General features: G+C 39.0%; 2 protein-coding genes across 4 annotated transcripts in view; both read right to left on the bottom strand.

Moving 5' to 3' along the window:
• The window catches only part of msh3 (mutS homolog 3 (E. coli)), a 59353-nt gene extending 58407 nt beyond the window's left edge, over nt 1-946 (bottom strand). Inside the window, exons 1-2 of one of the 3 annotated variants that reach the window (XM_085179556.1) lie at nt 622-946; nt 422-539 (exon numbers count right to left, since the gene is read on the bottom strand). In XM_085179556.1, the coding sequence (XP_085035682.1) occupies nt 422-539; nt 622-765 (262 nt within the window). In that variant the 5' untranslated portion in view covers nt 766-946. The remainder of the gene's footprint in view (nt 1-421; nt 540-621) is intronic. The other 2 variants (XM_085179555.1, XM_085179554.1) reach the window with 2 other exon arrangements.
• Nucleotides 947-7221: 6275 nt separating this feature from the next.
• On the bottom strand, nt 7222-12867 carry LOC146506549 (uncharacterized). Its single transcript, XM_085179557.1, has 3 exons — nt 12684-12867; nt 11953-12060; nt 7222-11831 (listed from the first exon to the last, which is right to left on the bottom strand). Exons 1-3 carry the CDS (start codon nt 12730-12732, stop codon nt 11677-11679), a joined length of 312 nt encoding a protein of 103 aa, XP_085035683.1. The 5' UTR covers nt 12733-12867; the 3' UTR covers nt 7222-11676.
• Between the last annotated feature and the right edge of the window lie 7827 nt (nt 12868-20694).

The following is a 20694-nucleotide window of genomic DNA, read 5'->3' as shown; positions in this document are numbered from 1 at the left end:
ACTTTTTACTCCTCAGCTATAAGAGGCTGGATTTGTGGATGAATTTGTGAATGCAATAACACGAGTATGAGGTGAGGTAGGATTCTGATATCCATAACACGCGTGCTTCTACTAAAAATGTTGGACAAGTTCAAATTTCAGTTACCTCAATCTTTCTGAAAATATTGTGAATGCAGTAACTTAAGAAGGAAGTCACCAAGGATTTTCAAAATTTTACCGTAAGTGCATCTATTAGTGCATCGAGGGGTAGCACTGGAGGCCAAATAAATGCGTTGTGGCCAGGGTTATCTCATCACAATCTATACCAGTGCACATGTTGTTTGGAGAACTGTGATGCTGCTGGGCAGTGGGCAGATATAAGTGACTTTAATGAGGGTTTAGAAGATCATGACATATTTTTCTGTCTGAAGTCAACACTCACCTTTAATGCCCTGACAGGACGACGGCTCACACTCCACATCCTCCGCCTGTCGGTCCTTTGGAGAAGGCTTAACTCGTTTTCTTGGCAATTCCAAGTCATCATCAGATGAAAGCTTCTGCTGGAGTACAAAAATGAACTGCACTTCAGTAATTAGCATTGAGTGAAGTATGTCTGATATGTGCGTGTGAAGCTCAACTCACGTTGCCTCTTGAAAGTTGCTGCTCTGCAGGATTTGGGTTAATCCCGCGCTGCTTGTTGGAGGCAAAGCTGCTGCTGCTCAGTCCTCCAAAGTACCTGCTAATGGAGGTCTGAGTAGTGCAGGACTTTTTCAGAGACTTTGGCATGCTTTAATGTTCGCTTACATTTGATCCATAATAACAAGTCGCATAAAAATTAATTTGCGTGTACAATAAAGTGCAGAGCTTTGACAGCCGCTGTCCAGCTTTTCAAAATATAGCAGCGCATACGATGAGGTCACAGACGCGTAAATGACGCGCGCCTTCTTCTTCCTCTTTGGTTTGCAGAGGTTGGCGGCTCCAGGAGCGTTGCTGCCTCCTCCTGGTTTCACCAGATATTCTACTCAATGCATTCTGCTCTGTGAAATCTTAAAATTAGACACTCTTCGTCACCGGAACTCCTCTGTAACGTGTATATTGTAGTTGATTTCAAGTTTATTTCATCCTGAAAAAGTAAAAGACTGAATTGTAAACGGTTGTTTTTGCAAAACTTGTCGTATTTTTTGAACATTTTACATTTTTCTCATGTTTCAATGATTTCAAGTTACGAATATGAACAATGACATGTCTGTCAGCAGTGCATCGTTTGAATGATTGTATGCATGTTAAACAAACAAAAACAAAGGATTAGGAGGAGAGGAAGCAGATCTGGACGGGCTGATTTGTAAACCCAGCCTGCTCAGGTGTACCGCACTTCTACTCGGGTTATGTCTGGAAGAGAGAAGAGCAAAGCAGAAAGCAGGCGGCACCAGGGGGCAGTCTTGTGTTTTAGAGCAGCAGATAACTGAAACAATCTTTCAAACTTCATACAAGCCCAAATGCATATTTGTCCCTCTGCAAACATTACTTTAAAAATGCCATCATTTCCATCCGAGGTAACGGCTGTTTTGCCACCGCGTGTCAGGCACTATATAAACTTTCAGAGGTTTTAATCGTGTTTGCATATTTTTGACTGCAAGTAAGTCATAATTATAACTTAAAAACTTGTTTGGAGCTTCTCTGTTAAAAAAAAAAAAAAAAAGAAGAGAAAGATACAGATTCATAAGTAAAGCTGTGTAAAAAGATGCCTTCATTTTCTCTCTAAAGACAACAAAGAAATAGCTCCTTTAAAGTCTGGTAATCTAGTAGTCTTGTAATTGTCGAATAGAATACTTATTTAGCTTATAGTATTTAAACCAATAAATAAAATTCTAAACAAGGAAACACTTCAACTTGTGAGCATCAGCCCATCTTAACTTGCCTGATGATTGACCAGTGCTACATTCCTTTTAAAATACATAAAGAATTATTAACAAACAAAAAAAAACAACCTTCTGATAAAAAAAATAAGAAATACATGCACACACAAACAAACACAAATACACACGTCTAAATATATTTTCTGTTTGGATTTTTATTTGCTTTAGGAAAAGTGAATATTCCAGAAATACAATATTTGAACAGGACAGACCCTGATTAAATTGGAATGACATATCAAAATGTCAGTGACAATTTTATGTCACATCATTGCGCCGATCATAGAGTCAGAAAAAAGTGCAGCATGGAAGCAAAACATTACATTTAAGCAATACAGTATTTGGATAGGTCACACCCAGAACCCAGCCGATGAAAGTAGCATTGATAGTTTTATTTCATATTAAGCACTTCAAAGTTGTTTATTTCTTCCCTGCTGGTACAAAATGTGCAGTTTGGAAACAACATCATTCCTCAGTCTCAGAAAAGAAAATTGAGGATGGCTGAAGATACCAGCAGCAGGATGGCACTGGGACCAGTTGGAATAGCGCTGTTACTCCGCTTCACAGCAAGACATAGGCCAAAAACACAATGCACTGTTCAGGCAGCCCTTTGTAACTGCATTAAGAGCTGTAAGACATGAGGGGAAATTCTCAGAAAAAACTTTAAAAAGCATGATGTGACCAAGAGCCAGCAGACATTCAGCATTTGTGTTTATTTTTAGATAGAGCTTGTCATATGAGAGAGCAACTCACCATCTACTCTGAGACTCCTACAAGCCTCCTACCAAATGATTGTAATTACCACACACCCTGTCATACTCACCACTTTAGAAAATGAAGACCAGAATTTAGATTATACTATAGTGTTACTACATAAACTATCCTATCAAAAAAAAATGTGTAAAAAAAAAAAAAAAGGAAGCAAAGAAAAGAAAACTTGAGGTCAAAACTTATTTTCATAACAAATGATAAATGTATCATATTTTTTCTAAATGTGTTTCATTTCAATATAAATCCTCAAATAGAAAAAAATCTTATGTTCTTACATTTATAAAGTCATCTTTCATGACAGTTTGATGTTGAATTAGGCAGTTAACTCCTTTTAGTTATAGCAGCAAAGCAAAGGTGTTTCTTAATCAAGTACTTCAAAGATGATGGGCGAACTTCATATGTTTTCATAAAAATAAATAATAACCTGGATTTATATAGTGACTTTCAAGGGAATCCAAGATTGCTTTACATTTAAAAACTGATTAATGGAAGCTTTAAAACATTGCTGAAAAACTAGTTCATGCATTTATTACTTCTAGACTGGACTACAGTAATTTATTGTTATCAGGATGTCCTAAAAACTCCATGAAAAGCCTTCAGTTGATCCAAAATGCTGCACCCAGTGTACTGACACGGACGAGAAAGACAGCACACATTTCTCCTCTATTGGCTTCTCTTCATTTGCTCCCTGTTAAATCAAGAAACAAATTAAATATCCTTCACATCACATACAAAGTTCAAAATAATCAGTCCCCATCTTATCTTAATGACCTCATACCATATCACCCTACGATGGCCTCAGCAACAATCAGTTCACACACTCACCTCATTAGTTTGTTTGTATTTTTGTTTTTTGCAGTCAAACATGTATTCAGTAATGATGTTCATTAATTTTTCTACTTCGACTTAAAAGTGATTTTATGAAGATGCACAAAGTGTGGTACCTGTGGTTTTTTAAATGTATTCTGTTATATTAATTATGTTTCTCTTCTTTCAAGTTACCTGGTTTGGTGAGTTGGCCGTCTGGGCAAAAGGTGTGGGCAAGGGCTGAGGACTTTCGAAACACAATAGGACCAACCAAGTGCTTGTCAGCAATGGGTATGTTTTAGGTTTAGGTATATTATTTGGTGCCTAGTTAGTATTGGTGTTTCTTCTGTTTCCCCCAATGTGTGTAAATGGTTTAGCCAAACCGGTATAAAGATTACCCTCCTTTGTCTTTGTGTTTAGGACAGTTTGTGAGTTAAGTTGTTTTTGTAGTTAAGTTTCAGTAAGTTGCTTTTAAGTAAGTTTGTATTTAGTTGATCTCTTTTAATTGGCCAACTAATTATATTTTGAACTTTGTCTTTTTGAAATTTTGGGGGAGAGAGTAAAAAAAAACATTATGAAGACATTTGTTCTGTGTCCTTTGTGTCTGTGCTGCTTGGTCCCTCACACACCCCACACCAACTTCTTACCTGCAGACAGAGTCACACACAGGATCAGTGCTCCATAAAGCTGCATCATGAACTCAAATTGCTGATCAGTCTTGTGAGAGAAAAAGCTGCTGCTAAGTCTTTCTTTTAAAGCTCAACTTGCTTGTTTGTTCTGAGAATCTGAGGGTTTGCATCTCTTCAAAAAATCTAAAACCCCCACAGTTTCATGGATAACCATGCCCCCTCAGTGACATCACTGCCAGACACCATTTTTGGAAATTAAGGAAAAAACTAAAATTATGCTGTAGTGTTACTGAATAAACTATCATATCAAATGAAAAATAACTTTGCTCTCTACATGTGTTCAAACATCTTTAGGTGTCTGCAGCATGAGGGAGACTTGCCATGTTCAGTGTGACTATAAATTTAAGGTACCCTTGGTGTAAATGTCAGCTGTTTTTAATTTGAATTCTGTTTTCTTTATGGCTCATTAAAGCCTTTTTGAACATAGCACCTTTGTTTTTTCACAACAAATTATTAGAACTTTTCTGTTGTGGTCTATTTGTGTACAGGCACAGGAAGTAAGTGTGCATCAGAGAGTTGTCATTGTAAAACAAACTCCCATCATTCTCTACTTTGTGTAGTTCTACCACAGTGTAGTTTTAAGTGAAAAATTATATAAAAGTATTTATAAAGTGGTCTTAGAGCAGCAGATTTATTGTTACTGTAAAATGTTTTAAGGACAAATATAGCAAAGTGAAGTGTATTAATGTTGTATTAGAGCACGCTTACACAAGCTGTAAGTTCTGTTAAACTCTTTCAATATTCACATCCATCAGTATGTGCTTGATAAATTCTGTAAGTATATGTATACTGTAGTTACATTAACATTTGATGGAAAATTTATGTTAGAATACATGTAAAAGCTGTTTATACAAAACACATCTTTAGCATTTGGTTTCGTTTCTGTTGTGTAATATAAACAACAGATATCTATTGTAAGTATTATGACCAACTTGTATAACGTTTTTTTTTATCATCAACAATTTTTATTTATTTCATTTTAAACTTCAATAACAGAACTTAAGGATAAATACATAAATAAATAGTTTAAAAAACAAACAAACAAAAACACAACACAACACAACACAACACAACAACAACAAAAAACAAAACAAAAAACAAAACAAAGGGAAGTTATCCTAGTCTTTCTTCGCACACCAATCCCCACACCACCACTCTGTCATTACTCCATTCTTCAAGTTACAGAAAGCCAGCTTGTAAAGGGGGACCAAATACAATCATATTGATGCAATTTGTCTAATAAACCATAAGTCACTTTTTCGTAAGACGCCAACTTAGCCATTGTCTTTAGCCACTCTTCATAGGGTGGGGGGTTCTTTTTTCGCCAATGTCTTAGCAGGACCCGTTTGGCCGTAGTAAGAGCCAAAATAATCCATCTTTTTGTATAACTGGAAAAAGCGAAAGAGGATTGATGGATGTTTTACTTGCATCTATTTGAAAGAGTGAGTGTAAATGCAAAAAATATTTTATCTTATATGCTGGAATATGCAGAAAATAGGTCAACAATTTCTTCAAGTCAAAGACTGTTGTATATAATTTAATTTTTGCTTGATGCAATTTGCATAAAGTTAAAAGATTAAAACTAATAAAACAAAAATTGAAAAGAGAGTTTTTCATTTGATTACATTTTATATGATGGATTATGCATAGAAAATAGAATTGGGCTAAAGGTCTATAGCTTTATTACCTATTCAGGTTGTGTATCATGTTTTTAAAAACTAACTAAGTAACTAATTACTTTTAAAAATAAGTAATCAGTAAAGTAATGGGATTACTTTTTGGGAGAAGCAATCACTAATTAATTACTATTTTTTTCAAGTAACTTGACTAACACTGGTCCTGTGCTTTTATTTTTTTTAGTGAATTGGAGGATGCGCCAGTGTCCCTGGAACCGTAGGTGGTGAGTCGTTTCCACACACTTCTTTTATTTGTACAGCGCTGGGTGTCTAGGCTGTGGTGATTTTCCCATTGCGATTTTCGTTTGGTCCACGGCTGCTGGCAAGTCCCAGTTCCATGATTGTTTTAATGTATTTCAGGACACTGTCAAAGACAACGCTACGTTCAGTGTTTTCTATTGTTTTTTATTCCTTGTTTATCCCCCTGACTATAAATACAATTGTATTAATATTGAGCCAACTGTGTGCATCCTTGAACTTATGTGAGCCCTCTTAATTGGTTTCTATCTCTTTTTAATATATATTTTCTGGGGGTGAAGTTCCCCTAGGTGGCGTTTTTATTTAACCACTCAGACCACTTTACACTACTGTCATCAGTCATTTTGTTTAAAAACTGGGGCCTGCCTGAGCTTAATGTTGAAGTTCACGCATGCTCTTAGATAAGTTGCTACTACAGGTCTATTTTTAGTCGCAAATGTTGTGTTTATGTGGCGATGACAAAGTGCTACAGAAGAACTGCAGCAAAAAAAATAAAATCATCAAGTTACCTGATGTATTTAATACATTTTTGCAGCCTTAGTATAATTATAAAGTTAGCGAGGCTTTAAATTAATGGGCTCCACACTGCTTCCCCTGGTGGATACACATGACATTTTCAGTGCTATAAATAAACGTTGCCACTCATGGTTGCATAGGCCACATCACAGACAACGTTACAGTCAAGGGCTGAAGACCCCAGCTAAATGACAGGCAGCCAGTCTGAGCTCAACCTGTTCAGGTGTGCTGCATTTCTACCCAGGTTACTTCAGTCCACTAATCTCCTGGATGAAGCATACAGTGCTGTGAACAAGTATTTCCTCCCTTACTACTTATTTATTTTGTGTTTGCATTTATCACTCTGACATGTCTTAGAGATAAAACACCTACAACTAAAAACTGTTATCCGACTCTTGCATTTAGGACAAATTTATGAGGGGATTTCCCTAATGTTGAGCTCCTTTTGAAGTATACAAAGAAGTTTGTTTCCTTTTATTTGTTTAAAATGCATCACACAGCAGCCTACCTGTGCTCTGAGCCCCCATTGACTGTGGTAAAATTAAATAAACCAAAAAAAAATTCTGCCATATTCCCAAACACAGTCCAGAGTATTCAAAACATATGCAAATATATGTTCTGTTTGCATGTTTATTTGCTTTGGAAAACATTACATTCACGCAATACAGTATTTGGATAGGTCAAACCCTGAACTTCCCTGAATGATACATGAAAATAACAAGGACAGTCCTATTTCATATCAGGCACTTCAAAGTTGTTTATTTCTGCTCTACTGATAAAAAATAGAATTTGAAGTGCAGCAGGGAAACAACATCATTCCACAGCCTCAGAAAAGAAATTTGAGGATGGCTGAAGATACCAGCCCCAGGATGGCACTGGGACCAGTTGAAATAGTGCTGCTACACAGGTCCCCTTCACTGCAAGATATAGAGCCAACACATGTTGCACTGTTTTGGCAGTTAAGCTACGTTAAAATGTGTAAGACATGAGGAGAAAACGCTCAGAAAACATCGCAAAACATGATGTGACTAAGAGCCAGCAGACATTCAGCATTTATGTTATTTTATAACTTAGTTATTTTTACAGTAAAATAGAATTTTCATTGTATTAAAAATATGTTTAATATCAGTATAAGTGCTCATATACAAAAAAAACTGCCTAGAGTAAAGGTGCTATTGACAAGAAATTCCCAAATACCCATCCAATCCACGCACCCAAAGAAACCAAACCCTAGATATCTACCCTAGATATTTTACTGTATTTTCCCCACAAAAACAATGTACACAGTGTTCATCCCAACCAACACAAAGTTGCACATACCGTGGTCTACATATACAAACAACAGTAGAATGTACTGAATACAGTTACAGTCAAAACAAAACAAAACAAATAGCAACTATGCTGCATCCTCTCTTCTCTTTCAGTCTGGCAACAGCACCTCATCCACTTCACAAGATCAGCATGATCAGCAGGGCAAGTGTTGCCTAGCATGGCGAATCAGGCCATGAACAGCATTAACTGCAGTATCTCCACATGCCTCTTCCATAGCTTGGGGAAGGGGTATATGTGTGTGTGGATTTCGGTCATACACTTTCCATCTCCAGGCAGAAAAAGATTCCTTATAATGGGATTGAGGAATGGAGAATAGGGAGGGAGATAAACAACTAAAAGTGTGATTGGACAGTGAACCACTAACGGACTCTGAAACACACATGATAAGCAATACAGACTTGTAGTGGTCACTATTGTGTACTGTACAGTACTGTAATTTACACAGTGTTGAGAGTATGCATCAATTGTGGGATTGTAAGGGACTTACTTGCACATAGTTGTATTGCAATTTTTTTGACTCTTTTTGAATTGCATTCAAATGGCACCCTGTAGAGCTGCTTCATCTTCAGATTATTTCTATGCAAGACATGGTCCGGTGTTCTAAGCTGACCCTATCAATATTTTGAAATATGTTGTTGTCTTCTATTACTTTTCTTTGTATTTGCTGTACTGTTATGGCGTTATTTTCTAGAACCATGTCTATGATTTCAGTCTCCTGTTCAGAAGACAGAAGACATTCCCGACCACCTCGTGTTGATAAGCTTTCAGCTCTGCAATACAAATAGTGTACTGTAAAATACTGTGAATAGGCCTACTATGTAGGAATACAAAGTACGAATACATTTTCCAAGTATTTGAAACATACGTCACAGTATTTTCACAGTCTACAGAACAGTGCACAGGCAATACTGTGCTACACTAATGTACAGTGAGATTTCTTACCTATTCTCATTTTGGAAAGTCCAGAAAGTCAGGAGGATGGACGCTACATTGTACCTGCTCACATTTGGCTGTACTCTTTGTGATCTACTTAATACATTTTTGCAGCCTTAGTATAATTATAAAGTTAGCGAGGCTTTAAATTAATGGGCTCCACACTGCTTCCACTGGTGGATACACATGACATTATCAGTGCTGTAAATAAACGTTGCCACTCATGGTTGCATAGTCCACGTCACAGACAACGTTACAGTCAAGGGCTGAAGACCCCAGCTAAATGACAGGCAGCCAGTCTGAGCTCAACCTGTTCAGGTGTGCTGCATTTCTACCCAGGTTACTTCAGTCCACTAATTTCCTGGATGAAGCATACAGTGCTGTGAACAAGTATTTCCTCCCTTACTACTTTTTTATTTTGTGTTTGCATTCATCACTCTGACATGTCTTAGAGATAAAACACCTACAACTAAAAACTGTTATCCGACTCTTGCATTTAGGATAGATTTATGAGGTGATTACCCTAATGTTGAGCTCCTTTTGAAGTATACAAAGAAGTACTTTAAGTTTGTTTCCTTTTATTTTGTTTAAAATGCATCACACAGCAGCCTACCTGTGCTCTGAGCCCCCATTGACTGTGGTAAAATTAAATAAACCAAAAGATTCTGCCATATTCCCAAACACAGTCCAGAGTATTCAAAACATATGCAAATATATGTTCTGTTTGCATGTTTATTTGCTTTGGAAAACATTACATTCACGCAATACAGTATTTGGATAGGTCAAACCCTGAACTTCCCTGAATGATACATGAAAATAACAAGGACAGTCCTATTTCATATCAGGCACTTCAAAGTTGTTTATTTCTGCTCTACTGATACAAAATAGAATTTGAAGTGCAGCAGGGAAACAACATCATTCCACAGCCTCAGAAAAGAAATTTGAGGATGGCTGAAGATACCAGCCCCAAGATGGCACTGGGACCAGTTGAAATAGTGCTGTTACACAGGTCCCCTTCACTGCAAGATATAGAGCCAACACATGTTGCACTATTTTGGCAGTTAAGCTACGTTAAAATGTGTAAGACATGAGGAGAAAATGCTCAGAAAACGTCGCAAAACATGATGTGACTAAGAGCCAGCAGACATTCAGCATTTATGTTATTTTATAACATAGTTATTTTTACAATAAAATAGAATTTTCATTGTATTAAAAAATATGTTTAATATCAGTATAAGTTCTCATAAAAAAGAAAACTGCTTAGAGTTTAATATGAAGGCTCTGATCTGAGTCTCATTAACTCATTAACTTATGTAAGGGAACTACTCTTTTGTGTTGCTGCTGATAGACTTACAGTAGTTTATGTTAGCTAACTAGTGACAGAAGAGATAGCTCAGTGGAGAAAAGGGGGCTGGGGACTTAAAGGCAGTATAAGGGGGCACATTTGTATAGCTCCTGGCTGCAACAGTAAGTTTTATATTAAAAAAACAAAATAAAAAGAGAGCTTGAATGAGTCACTGACTGTCTGATTACACCCTAAAATTAGAAGAATTATACGGCAAGTTGTAATTGTCAAATAGAGTGATGATTCAGCTTATAAGTTTCAAATGATTGAAAATAAAATTGTAAACAAAGAAACAGAGAATCTTCAGTTTATAACAGCTCTATTTAATGTGTACTATTTAAAAAATACATCAGAGATAACATAAATACAGCAAAAAATCTGAACCTTCAATGTTTAGGAAGTCAGGACTTCCTTGTGTTAAGTTCCTCTTAAAGTATAAAAAAGAAGTACTCTGTAAATTAGTTTTACTTTTTTTTTTAAAAACCAGCTGGTTACATTACAGAGCAAACTACCTCTGCTCGGAGCCCTCATTGGCTGTAGTAAAATTAAATAAACAAAAATATTTTGGCATAATCCCAAACACAGTTCAGAGTATTCAAAAAATATGCAAACATATTTTCTGTATTTTTATTTGCTTTAGGAAAACATTACATTCACCAATACAGTATTTTGATAGGTCAAACCCACAACTTCCCTGAATGACAGATAAAAATAGCAATGGCAGTTTTATTTCAGGCACTTCAAAGTTTTCTTCCCTACTTGTCACGATCTGAGGAGACAGACTGTGCGGTGGTGTGTGTGGTGGACCCAGGTGCGATCACAAGAGAGTAGACCGGAGTAAACTTCAACTGAAAGCGAGCCTTTATTATGGCTGATGACAGGTCTCACACAAAGCAGAAACACAGTGACTAAACTGAACTTAACTAAACTGGGAAACAGATACTGATAAACTAAGAAGACTCAGAGGACCATGATGATGACTGTAAAGCCTGGCCATGAGGACATGAAGGGATGAAACACAGAGACTAAATACACATGAGGGATGATCAGGGGAAGTGGCCACACATGGGAGCACTGCTGACACACATGAACCTAAAGACAGGACAGGAGAAGTGAAACTAAACACACTGACATTGAATACAGACTTTCAAAGTAAAACAGGAAACATGGAGATTAGACATGACATGAACTAAACATAAACCCACAGACATGACGCATGACAGGTATACGCACGAACCAGGGAGACTGAGTACAGGGGGATGACATAAACAACTAAGAAACAAAGGGCTAAAGAGCACCCTAGAAATTAACTAGACGAACTAAGCTAAAGCATAAATGAATACAAAAGATACATAAAACTCCTCAACACTGGGTCACACGACCCAGGACCATGACACTACTGATACAAAATAGAGTCAGAAAACAGTGCAGCAAGGAAACAACATCATTCCACAGCCTCAGAAAAAAAAATTGAGGATGGCTGAAGATACCAGCAGCAGGATGGCACTGGGACCAATTGGAATAGTGCTGTTACACAGGTCCCCTTCACAGCAAGACATAGGCCCAACACATAATCCACTGGTTTGGCAGCCCTTTGTAACTACAGTAAGACCTGTAAGACATGAGTGGAAAATTCTCAGACAGAAACTTTACAAAGCATGATGTGACCAAGAGCCAGCAGACATTCAGCATTTAGTTTTAGATAGAGCTTGTGATATGTGATAACATCTCACCTACTACTTTGAGAGAGTAACAACGGTCGAAGGCGAAAGCACAAGTTTTGGTGTCTGTGCAGGATTTAGGATCGGCAGCTGTGCATGTGTAGCATCTTAATCCACATACTATAGAAATAAAAACACAATTTCACACACATTAGAAATTATTGAGAGTTTTTATGCCCTTTGAGAGAGTTGCCAGAAATTGGGTCATATATAAGAAGTGAAATCTTAAGAAGTCTTCTCAGTCTGTAAAATATTCCTATACTGACCACAAAATAAGTAAATATGTTTGTATTTTTAAGCCTGTTTTCTATGCCCCAATATTTACCAAGAAATGACTCCTTTAAAGTCTGCTGTATTCTACATATCTTTAAAACCACAAACAGTTGTTTTTTTTTTTACCTTAAGTTTCAATTATTAAACAAAAAATATATAAAGTGTTCATTTCAGTTTCCTTACCAGCTGGTTATAAAACACATTATTGAACTGTTAAACAATTTCTTTAACTTTTTACCTTTAAACATCAGTACACATCTAATCCTATTGTATATTTTATTCTATTTATTCTACTGTATATAGTATTTTATTTTATTCTATTCTGTACAGTTGTGTACAGTATTTTATTCTTATTGTATTCTAATTTTTGCTATATAATGTTTGCCCTGTCCACTTCCTGCTGTGACAAAACAAATTTCACACATGTGGGACTAATAAAACTTATCTTATCTTATCTTATTTTGTCTTACCTGCAGACAGAGTCACACTCAGGATCAGAGCTGCATAAAGCTGCATCATGAACTCAAATTGCTGATCAGTCTCGTGAGAGAAAATGCTGCTGCTAATCTTTTCTTTCTCAGCTCAACTTTCGTGTTTGCTTTCCGAACCTGAGCTTTTGTATCTCTTCAAAGAGCCTCCTACCAAGTGATCCATATAACCACCCCCCTCACTGTCACTGTGAGTCATAGCCAAAGGACAGGAAAGCTTCCTTATATAATTTAATAACAATAAATAAAAACTTATATCTAGATACCCCTTTTGAGATAACCCAATATTGTTTTACATTTCAAAAACTGATTTATGGAAACTTTAAAACAGGACAGTAGCATAAGTGTGAAGTTTATGCATTCTCCACAAGAACAGATTCTCGATTCCTATACTTCCGAGGGCTGAGCCTTTCTTTTTTAGCTCAACTTCCTAATTTCTTTTCAGAACCTGAGCATTTGCATCTCTTCAAAGAGCCTCCTAGCAAGTGCCCAAATAACCACACCCTGTTAAATGTCAGCACTGTCAGACTATCAATTTATGGAAGGGAAGACAAGAACTAAGGTTATGCATCAGATTCTTGCCAAATACTTTAAATCATCCATCCATCCATCTTCATCCGCTTTATCTGGGGCCGGGTTGGGGGGGCAGCAGCCTAAGCAGAGAAGCCCAGACCTCCCTCTCCCCAGCCACCTCATCCAGCTTATCCGGGGGAACACCAAGGCGTTCCCAGGCCAGCCAAGAGATATAATCTCTCCAGCGTGTCCCGGGTCTGCCCCGGGGCTTCCTCCCGGTGGGACATGCCCGGAACACCTCAGCCAGGAGGCGCCCAGGGGGCATCCTTGTCATGTGCCCGAACCACCTCAGCTGGCTCCTTTCGATGTGGAGCAGCAGCGGCTCTACTCTGAGCCCCTCCCAGGTGGCCGAACTTCTCACCCTATCTCTAAGGGAGAGGCCAGCCACCCTTCGGAGGAAGCTCATTTCCGCCGCTTGTATCCGCGATCTTGTTCTTTCGGTCACTACCCACAGCTCGTGGCCATAGGTGAGGGTAGGGACGTAGATCGACCGGTAAATTGAGAGCTTCACTTTTACACTTAGCTCCCTCTTCACCACGATGGACCGGTGCAGTGTCCGCATCACTGCAGCCGCAGCACCAATCCGTCTGTCGATCTCCGGCTCCCTTCTCCCATCACTCGCGAACAAGACCCCGAGATACTTGAACTCCTCCACTTGGGGCAGGAACTCATCCCCGACCCGGAGTGGGCACTCCACCCTTTTCCGGCTGAGAACCATGGCCTCAGATTTGGACGTGCTGATCCTCATTTCCGCTCCAATGAAATTTATACATCCTTTCTTTCCTGTAAAATACTTGAAGCTATTCACTAATGAACAAATACTAACACTTAAGACTTTTATATTAACACTTCAATTTTGTTTCTCCTTTCCCTTAAATCTGCAGTTGTTAAACTCTTGATCAACTGCATTTGCATTTCAAGTATTATAAGGAACTGTTAAGTATTGTTAGGTACTGATACAGAGAATCAGAAAAAATGAATAATCCCTAAGGAAAATATGTCCCCTCAATTTAGAAGAATTGCATAGTGTTGGAAAATGACACCATAAATCTTATGAGTAGCTATCAACTCTAAAGTTACAATTTTTGTTACACGTTTCTATTTAAATGCATTTCTTTTACAACTGAAGTTGAGGTAGAGTTCACCTTTTAAGCTTCAAATACATAAATAAAGCTGGAAACAAGATGCTTGAAACTTCAACTGGAATCAGATCAACTTTATATTAAAAATTAAGCTAAAAACTGTTATTTGAAGCTTCGTGTTTAGGAAATATTTAAGTGGTGACTTTCTCATGTCGAGTTCCTCTTACTGACCTAAAATTCACCCTTTTCTCCACTCCTACTTTGATTCCTTCTTTGCTTAAGTAAAATGAAATAAACAAAATAAATCCTGCCTTCTTCTCAATCCCAAGTTCAAACTACTGAAATAAACATGCAAATATATTTTCTGTTTGCATTTTCATTTGCTTTAAGAAAAACATTGCATTCAAGCAACACATAATTTGAATTCCTCAAAGTCTGAACTTCTCTAAGTGACAGATAAAAATAGCAGTGACAGTTTTTGTTTCATTTTATATGTCTGTGAAGGTTCTTAGTCATCCAGGTCATCGTAGTCAAAGGAGCTTGCAAAGAAAAGCGTCTGGACCAGTGGCGGAGCGGGGGGGTGGCTTACTGGGCTTAAGCCTGGGTTGTTTTTTCAGAAGCCCGGGGTCTTTTGGAGTGTAATTTTTTCATAGTTAGATGCCTGGCTGACAACTGTATAAAACAAAAACTACACACAATATTCGAAGCACATAGTGCACACTGTGGGAATTTACGACTGTGCGTAAATCCCCCCTAATATTGGTATGATCCGAGCTCAGCGGGGCTCAACACTAAGCGGGGCGGGGCAGCTGCTGCCTGCGAGTGCGCTGTTAGAGAAGCGCAGCCAGGCAGACAGAGGAGAACTGAAGTTTGAGCAGGTACCAAAGCAAATCATTCGTACTGTACAAATAATGTAAACATTATGGTGTATCACGAAAGATTGATGTCAAACTGATCACTTGTCCCATATTACGTTACTTGCTCTTCAAGTGAATCAACAAATGGCGACATGAAAAGCCGAACAACAACAATGCTGTTTCTTTAGAGAGTCTTAGCTTACATGTGTGTTTATTTCATATTTTCAGTTGTTACCCTCCACGGCTAAATAAATCGGTTTCAGTAATTTACTGATATACAAGAATGGACATAAGGGGCTTCTTTCAAAGGAAAAACTCTGGTAGTATTTTATATATTATGCTTTGTATGTTGTTCAGTATATTTCTATGCAAAACAAGAGGAATTTCAATACACATCAGTATATTCACAGTTGAAACCAGATATTTACATACACTTTATGGAAAACACAAGAACATTTTTTTACTGTACAACATCAATTTAGAGTAAACTTGTTTTGTTTTGGTTAAATAAATATTGAAATATCTTTTGAATTAGTTAAATGTCAGAATAAAGAGAGACAGAGCTGTCTATTTTTTTTTTTATCACTTTCATCAAATTTAGGAGTACATATACACTAAGTTTATTGTTAATTAATAAGAAAACTCCAGACGTTTCCATTCTGAGCTGAAGAAGCTTCTGATAGGTTCGTAGAGTCCATGTGAGTAAATTGGTGGCACACCTGTGGATGCATATAAGGCAAAACACAGAGCCTGTTTCTTTAACATGGGAAAATCAAGAGATGTCAACCAAAACTCCTGGAAAAGAATTGTGGAGCTCCATAAATGTGGCTCAATTTTATATACAATTTGGTGCCATTTGCAATTAAGAAATACAGATAGTTTCTCTCTTTACTCTTAAAGTTAACAACTATGTTTTTATGTTTTTAGATTTATCAATCTAAAAAAAATTAAACATTTAGTCTGATTTGATGTTACAATTAAAAAAGTGTTTTTATCTGAAGAGTATGTAAATATCTGGTTTCAACTGTATATTTGATAATTGTCAGCACAAAGAGGGAGAGAGAGGAACAAAGAGGGAGAGAGAGAATGAGGACAGCACAGAGATGGAACAAGAGCAGGTGAGACACATATGTTAGTCAAATGGTTGTTTACCAAAAGTATCACCGTGTCATAGGTACTCATGTTTCTCGTACCTAGTGTTTCTTTTTAGGTTTGTTATTTTTCAAATTCTATATTTATTAAGTTATGCAGGCTTGTTTGCACAACAAGGCTAAATAATTATATAAACTTTTCTCAATCTAAATGGTGTTCTTTGGTAGAATTAAAAAATAAGTATAGTGCAGGTCTATGATGATTTTTAGTGCTACTATCATCTAGTTCTGATTCTTGTTCTGTCTTGGTTAAGTCCACAGTAGTCCTGATTTTGAACTGTTGTAGTCCTGTTTTAATTCCGGATCAGTTCTTGGTCTGGTTGAATTGGGGTTTAGTCCCTGTGTCTTGATACAGCCCTGATTTTGTTCTGCCTTGCTGCTTAATTAAAAACCTAGCTTAAGGTGTCCTGCATATGTGATATATTTTTTTTCCTATATGAAATCATTCTTTTTTGAACAAAACTCAAAACAGAGCCTATTAATCTTTCAGTCATTTCTACACGCCCCCCCCCCCCCCCCCCCCAAAAGAAAAAAAAATCCCACATGCATACTACCCTTTAGGGCTAAGCCCCGGGTGTTTCAAATGTCTGGCTCCGTCTCTGCTTCCCACCTGCAGTCAGTAGACCCAGTGAGGGAAATGTGTGGGGTGAATCCATACAACTATTTTGTTCTTCAGTGAGTGAAATCACAAGCACAGCAAATGTAAAGCTTCAAAATAAATATTTCACAGTTAGTTTATCATTTTCAACTCTGTGTCTGTGAAGGTACTAAGTCATCCAGGTCATCGTAGTCACTCCCTAATTTATAGCCAAAGTATTCACTCATTGTGTCTTTATTGTTTCGCTAGCCTAGCTTAGATTGTAGCTGACTCGCTAGCACCATGGCCTCTTCACCTGTCCCTCCTGCACTTTTCTGCTCATTGTGTCAGATGTTTAGTTACTCCTCGGCCTCCTTTAGTAGTAATGATACTTGTAACAAATGTAGCATATTTGCAGCTCTGGAGGCCAGGATTACTGAATTGGAGACTCTGCTTCGCACCCTTCATTCACCCGTAGCTAGCCAGGCCCCTATACGCTGTTCCCCGGCAGACCCCAAGCAGCTGGGGAAAGAGGGCGGCTGGGTGACGGTGAGGAGGAAGAATAGTCTTAAACAGAAGCCCCAGGTACACCACCAACCTGTTCATGTGTCTAACCGTTTTTCCCCACTCGGCGACACACCCGCCGGGGGTCAAACTCTGGTAACTGGTGATTCTGTTCTCAGACATGTGAAGCTAGAGACACCGGCAACCATAGTCAATTGTCTTCCAGGGGCCAGAGCAGGCGACATTGAGGGAAATTTAAAACTACTGGCTAAGGGTAAACGTAAATTTAGTAAAATTATAATTCAATTATAATTGCAGTAATGACACCCGGTTACGCCAATCGGAGGTCACTAAAATCAATATTGAATCGGTGTGCAACTTTGCCAAAACATTTTGCATTTTGTGAGGAGTTAGAATGAAGCATGTATATAAAAACACACTAATTTCCTTTTATTCTTTCTTTTATTCGTATAGATACTACAGAGTCTTTCGGACTCTGTAGTTTTCTCTGGTCCCTTCCCCAATCAGTCCAGGAGTGACATGTTAAGCCGCATGTTCTCCTTAAATTGCTGGCTGTCTGAGTGGTGTCCCAGAAACGATGTGGGCTTCATAGATAATTGGCAAACCTTCTGGAGGAAACCTGGTCTTGTTAGGAGAGACGGCATCCATCCCACTTTGGATGGAGCAGCTCTCATTTCTAGAAATATGGACAAATTTATTAAACCCCCCAAAATATGACTATCCAGAGTTGGGACCAGGAAGTAGAGTTGCAGTCTTACACGCCTCTCTGCAGCGTCTCTCCTCCTGCTACCCCCCCAAAAAACCCACCTCAATAGAGACTGTGTCAGCTCCCAAAAAGACAAAAAACAAACTAAAAACCAGCAACAAACAACTTAAACATAAACAATCACAAAGAAAGAACAATACAGTATCAGCGGCAGCATCAGTGGCAGTAATTTTTCACACCAGCCTATTAATCAACCAAAGACCAAGACAGACTTCTAATTCATTTGAAAGCCTGATGCTGAGCCTTGTCCACCCCAGCTGTAAAACTCAGAAACCAGTCTTACTTGTTATCATCTATCGTCCACCTGGGCCTTACACAGAGTTTCGGTCTGATTTCTCAGACTTTTTATCTGATTTAGTGCTCAGCTCAGATAAAATAATTATTGTGGGTGATTTTAACATCCATGTAGATGCTAAAAATGACAGCCTCAACATGGCATTTAATCTGTTATTAGACTCAATTGGTTTCTCTCAAAATGTAAAAGAACCCACCCACCACTTTAATCACACTCTAGATCTTGTTTTAACATATGGCATAGAAACTGAACATTTAACAGTGTTTCCTGAAAACCCTCTCCTGTCTAAACATTTCCTCATAACATTTACATTTACAATAATTGATTACACAGCAGTGGAGAGTAGACTTTATCACAGTAGATGTCTTTCTGAAAGCGCTGTAACTATGTTTAAGAATGTAATCCACCCACTGTTATCATCTTCAATGCCCTGTACCCAGTGGCGGTCCTTATGCTACACGTAAAAGAGAGAGCTTATACTACAGTGAAAGCCCCAAACTGAGCAGCAATGAGACTTCTAAGAGTGAGGAAAACCCCACCGGCTGATGTGACTGTCCAACACCTACTTGAAAAAGGTGTTACCTTTGCTATGGGAACTAAGACAGGAAGGTAGCAACTGTTTGCCCCTCCTGTCATATGCCAACATGCCTCGAGCGAAGCACGAGTCAAAGTTGTATGTTGTATGTAGATTGTGAACACAAGCACTAGAAAATTGTTTTCCTCAAAAAGCGTCTGTTCTCCCTTAAACCGCGCTGCCAGTCAAACCGCGCAGGCAGCACGGTGTGATTGGGTGTGACGGACAGTGTGTCGGGTGTGACGGCAGGGTGTTTCTAATCTGTATGACCGATGTGACGTCATTCAACCTTCGCAGACAGCAGCACCTTGTTACGTCACGCTGAGTGGTATGACGGATGTGACGGCAGTGCGGTGTGACCGGTGCGAAGTCACGCAGCCTTCACAGAAGGCGGCGCGGTGTTAAGTCATTCAGCCTTAGCAGACGGCAGTGCGGTGTTATGTCAGGGGTGTACCATCTCACCCTCAATGTCACAAAAACAGAAGAGATGATAGTGGACTTCTAGAGGTGTAGTAAAGCATAACCCCGAACACCATCAACGGCGCTTCTGTGGAAAGATTGAACAGCTTCCGTTTCCTAGCTGTACATCTGGCGGAGGATCTCACATGGTCAGTTCACACGAACAACATACCCCTTCATACACAGCACAGTTTGACGGGAGTGACAAACCGTGCTACCCATGACACTGTGGTACCCGTGAAACCGCGCTGCCCATGAAACCGCGCTGCCCATTAAACCGCGCTGCCCATGAAACCGCGCTACCCGTGAAACCGCGCTGCCCGTGAAACCGCGCTGCGCGTGAAAACACGCTACCCGTAAAACCGCGCTGCCTATGAAAACACACTACCCGTGAAACTGTGATACCCGTTAAACCGCGCTGCCAGTTAAAACGCGCAGGCAGCACGGTGTGACAGGTGTGACGGGCAGTGTGACGGGTGTGACGGCAGCGCGTTTCTAATCTGTGTGACTGATGTGACGTCATATAACCTTCGCAGACAGCAGCAAGGTGCAAGTGTTGTGACGGGTATGACGGCAGCGCAGTGTGAACTGGGCGTATACTGAACTCTCTCCTGTCCTCACTCTACACCTACGCCTGCACGGCCACTAGAATCTACAATTTCATTCTCAAGTTTGCAGATGACACAGCAATGGTGAGTGACAGTTTACAAGGAGGATGTCAGTGCCTTTTTACTCCAGTGCTAAGACTACAACTCACCCTCAATATTACAAAACCAGAAGAAATGACAGTGGACTTCTGGAGGTGTAGAAGAGCACATACCCCAATCACCATCAACGGCACTACTGTGTAAAGAGGGAACAGCTTCCGTTTCCTAGGTTTACATCTGGCGCAGTTTCTCACATGGTAAGTTCACACAAACAGCATACACCTTCATAGACAGCACAGTGTTACGTCACGCAGCGCAGTGTGACAGGTATGACCGCAGCGAGGTGTGACCTGTGTATCCGATGTCACTGGTGTGACGTTACGCAGCCTTTGCAGATGGCAGCGTGGTGTTACGTGAGGGGTGTATACTGAGGTCTCTCCTGTCCTCACTCTACACCTACGACTGCATGGCCACTGGTATCTCTTAT

Source organism: Neolamprologus multifasciatus, chromosome 12 (genome assembly GCF_963576455.1).
Source record: "Neolamprologus multifasciatus chromosome 12, fNeoMul1.2, whole genome shotgun sequence".
NCBI classification, from domain to species: domain Eukaryota; kingdom Metazoa; phylum Chordata; class Actinopteri; order Cichliformes; family Cichlidae; genus Neolamprologus; species Neolamprologus multifasciatus.
Note: the sequence above shows the minus strand (reverse complement) of the source record. Positions and strands in the feature narration are given on the sequence as shown.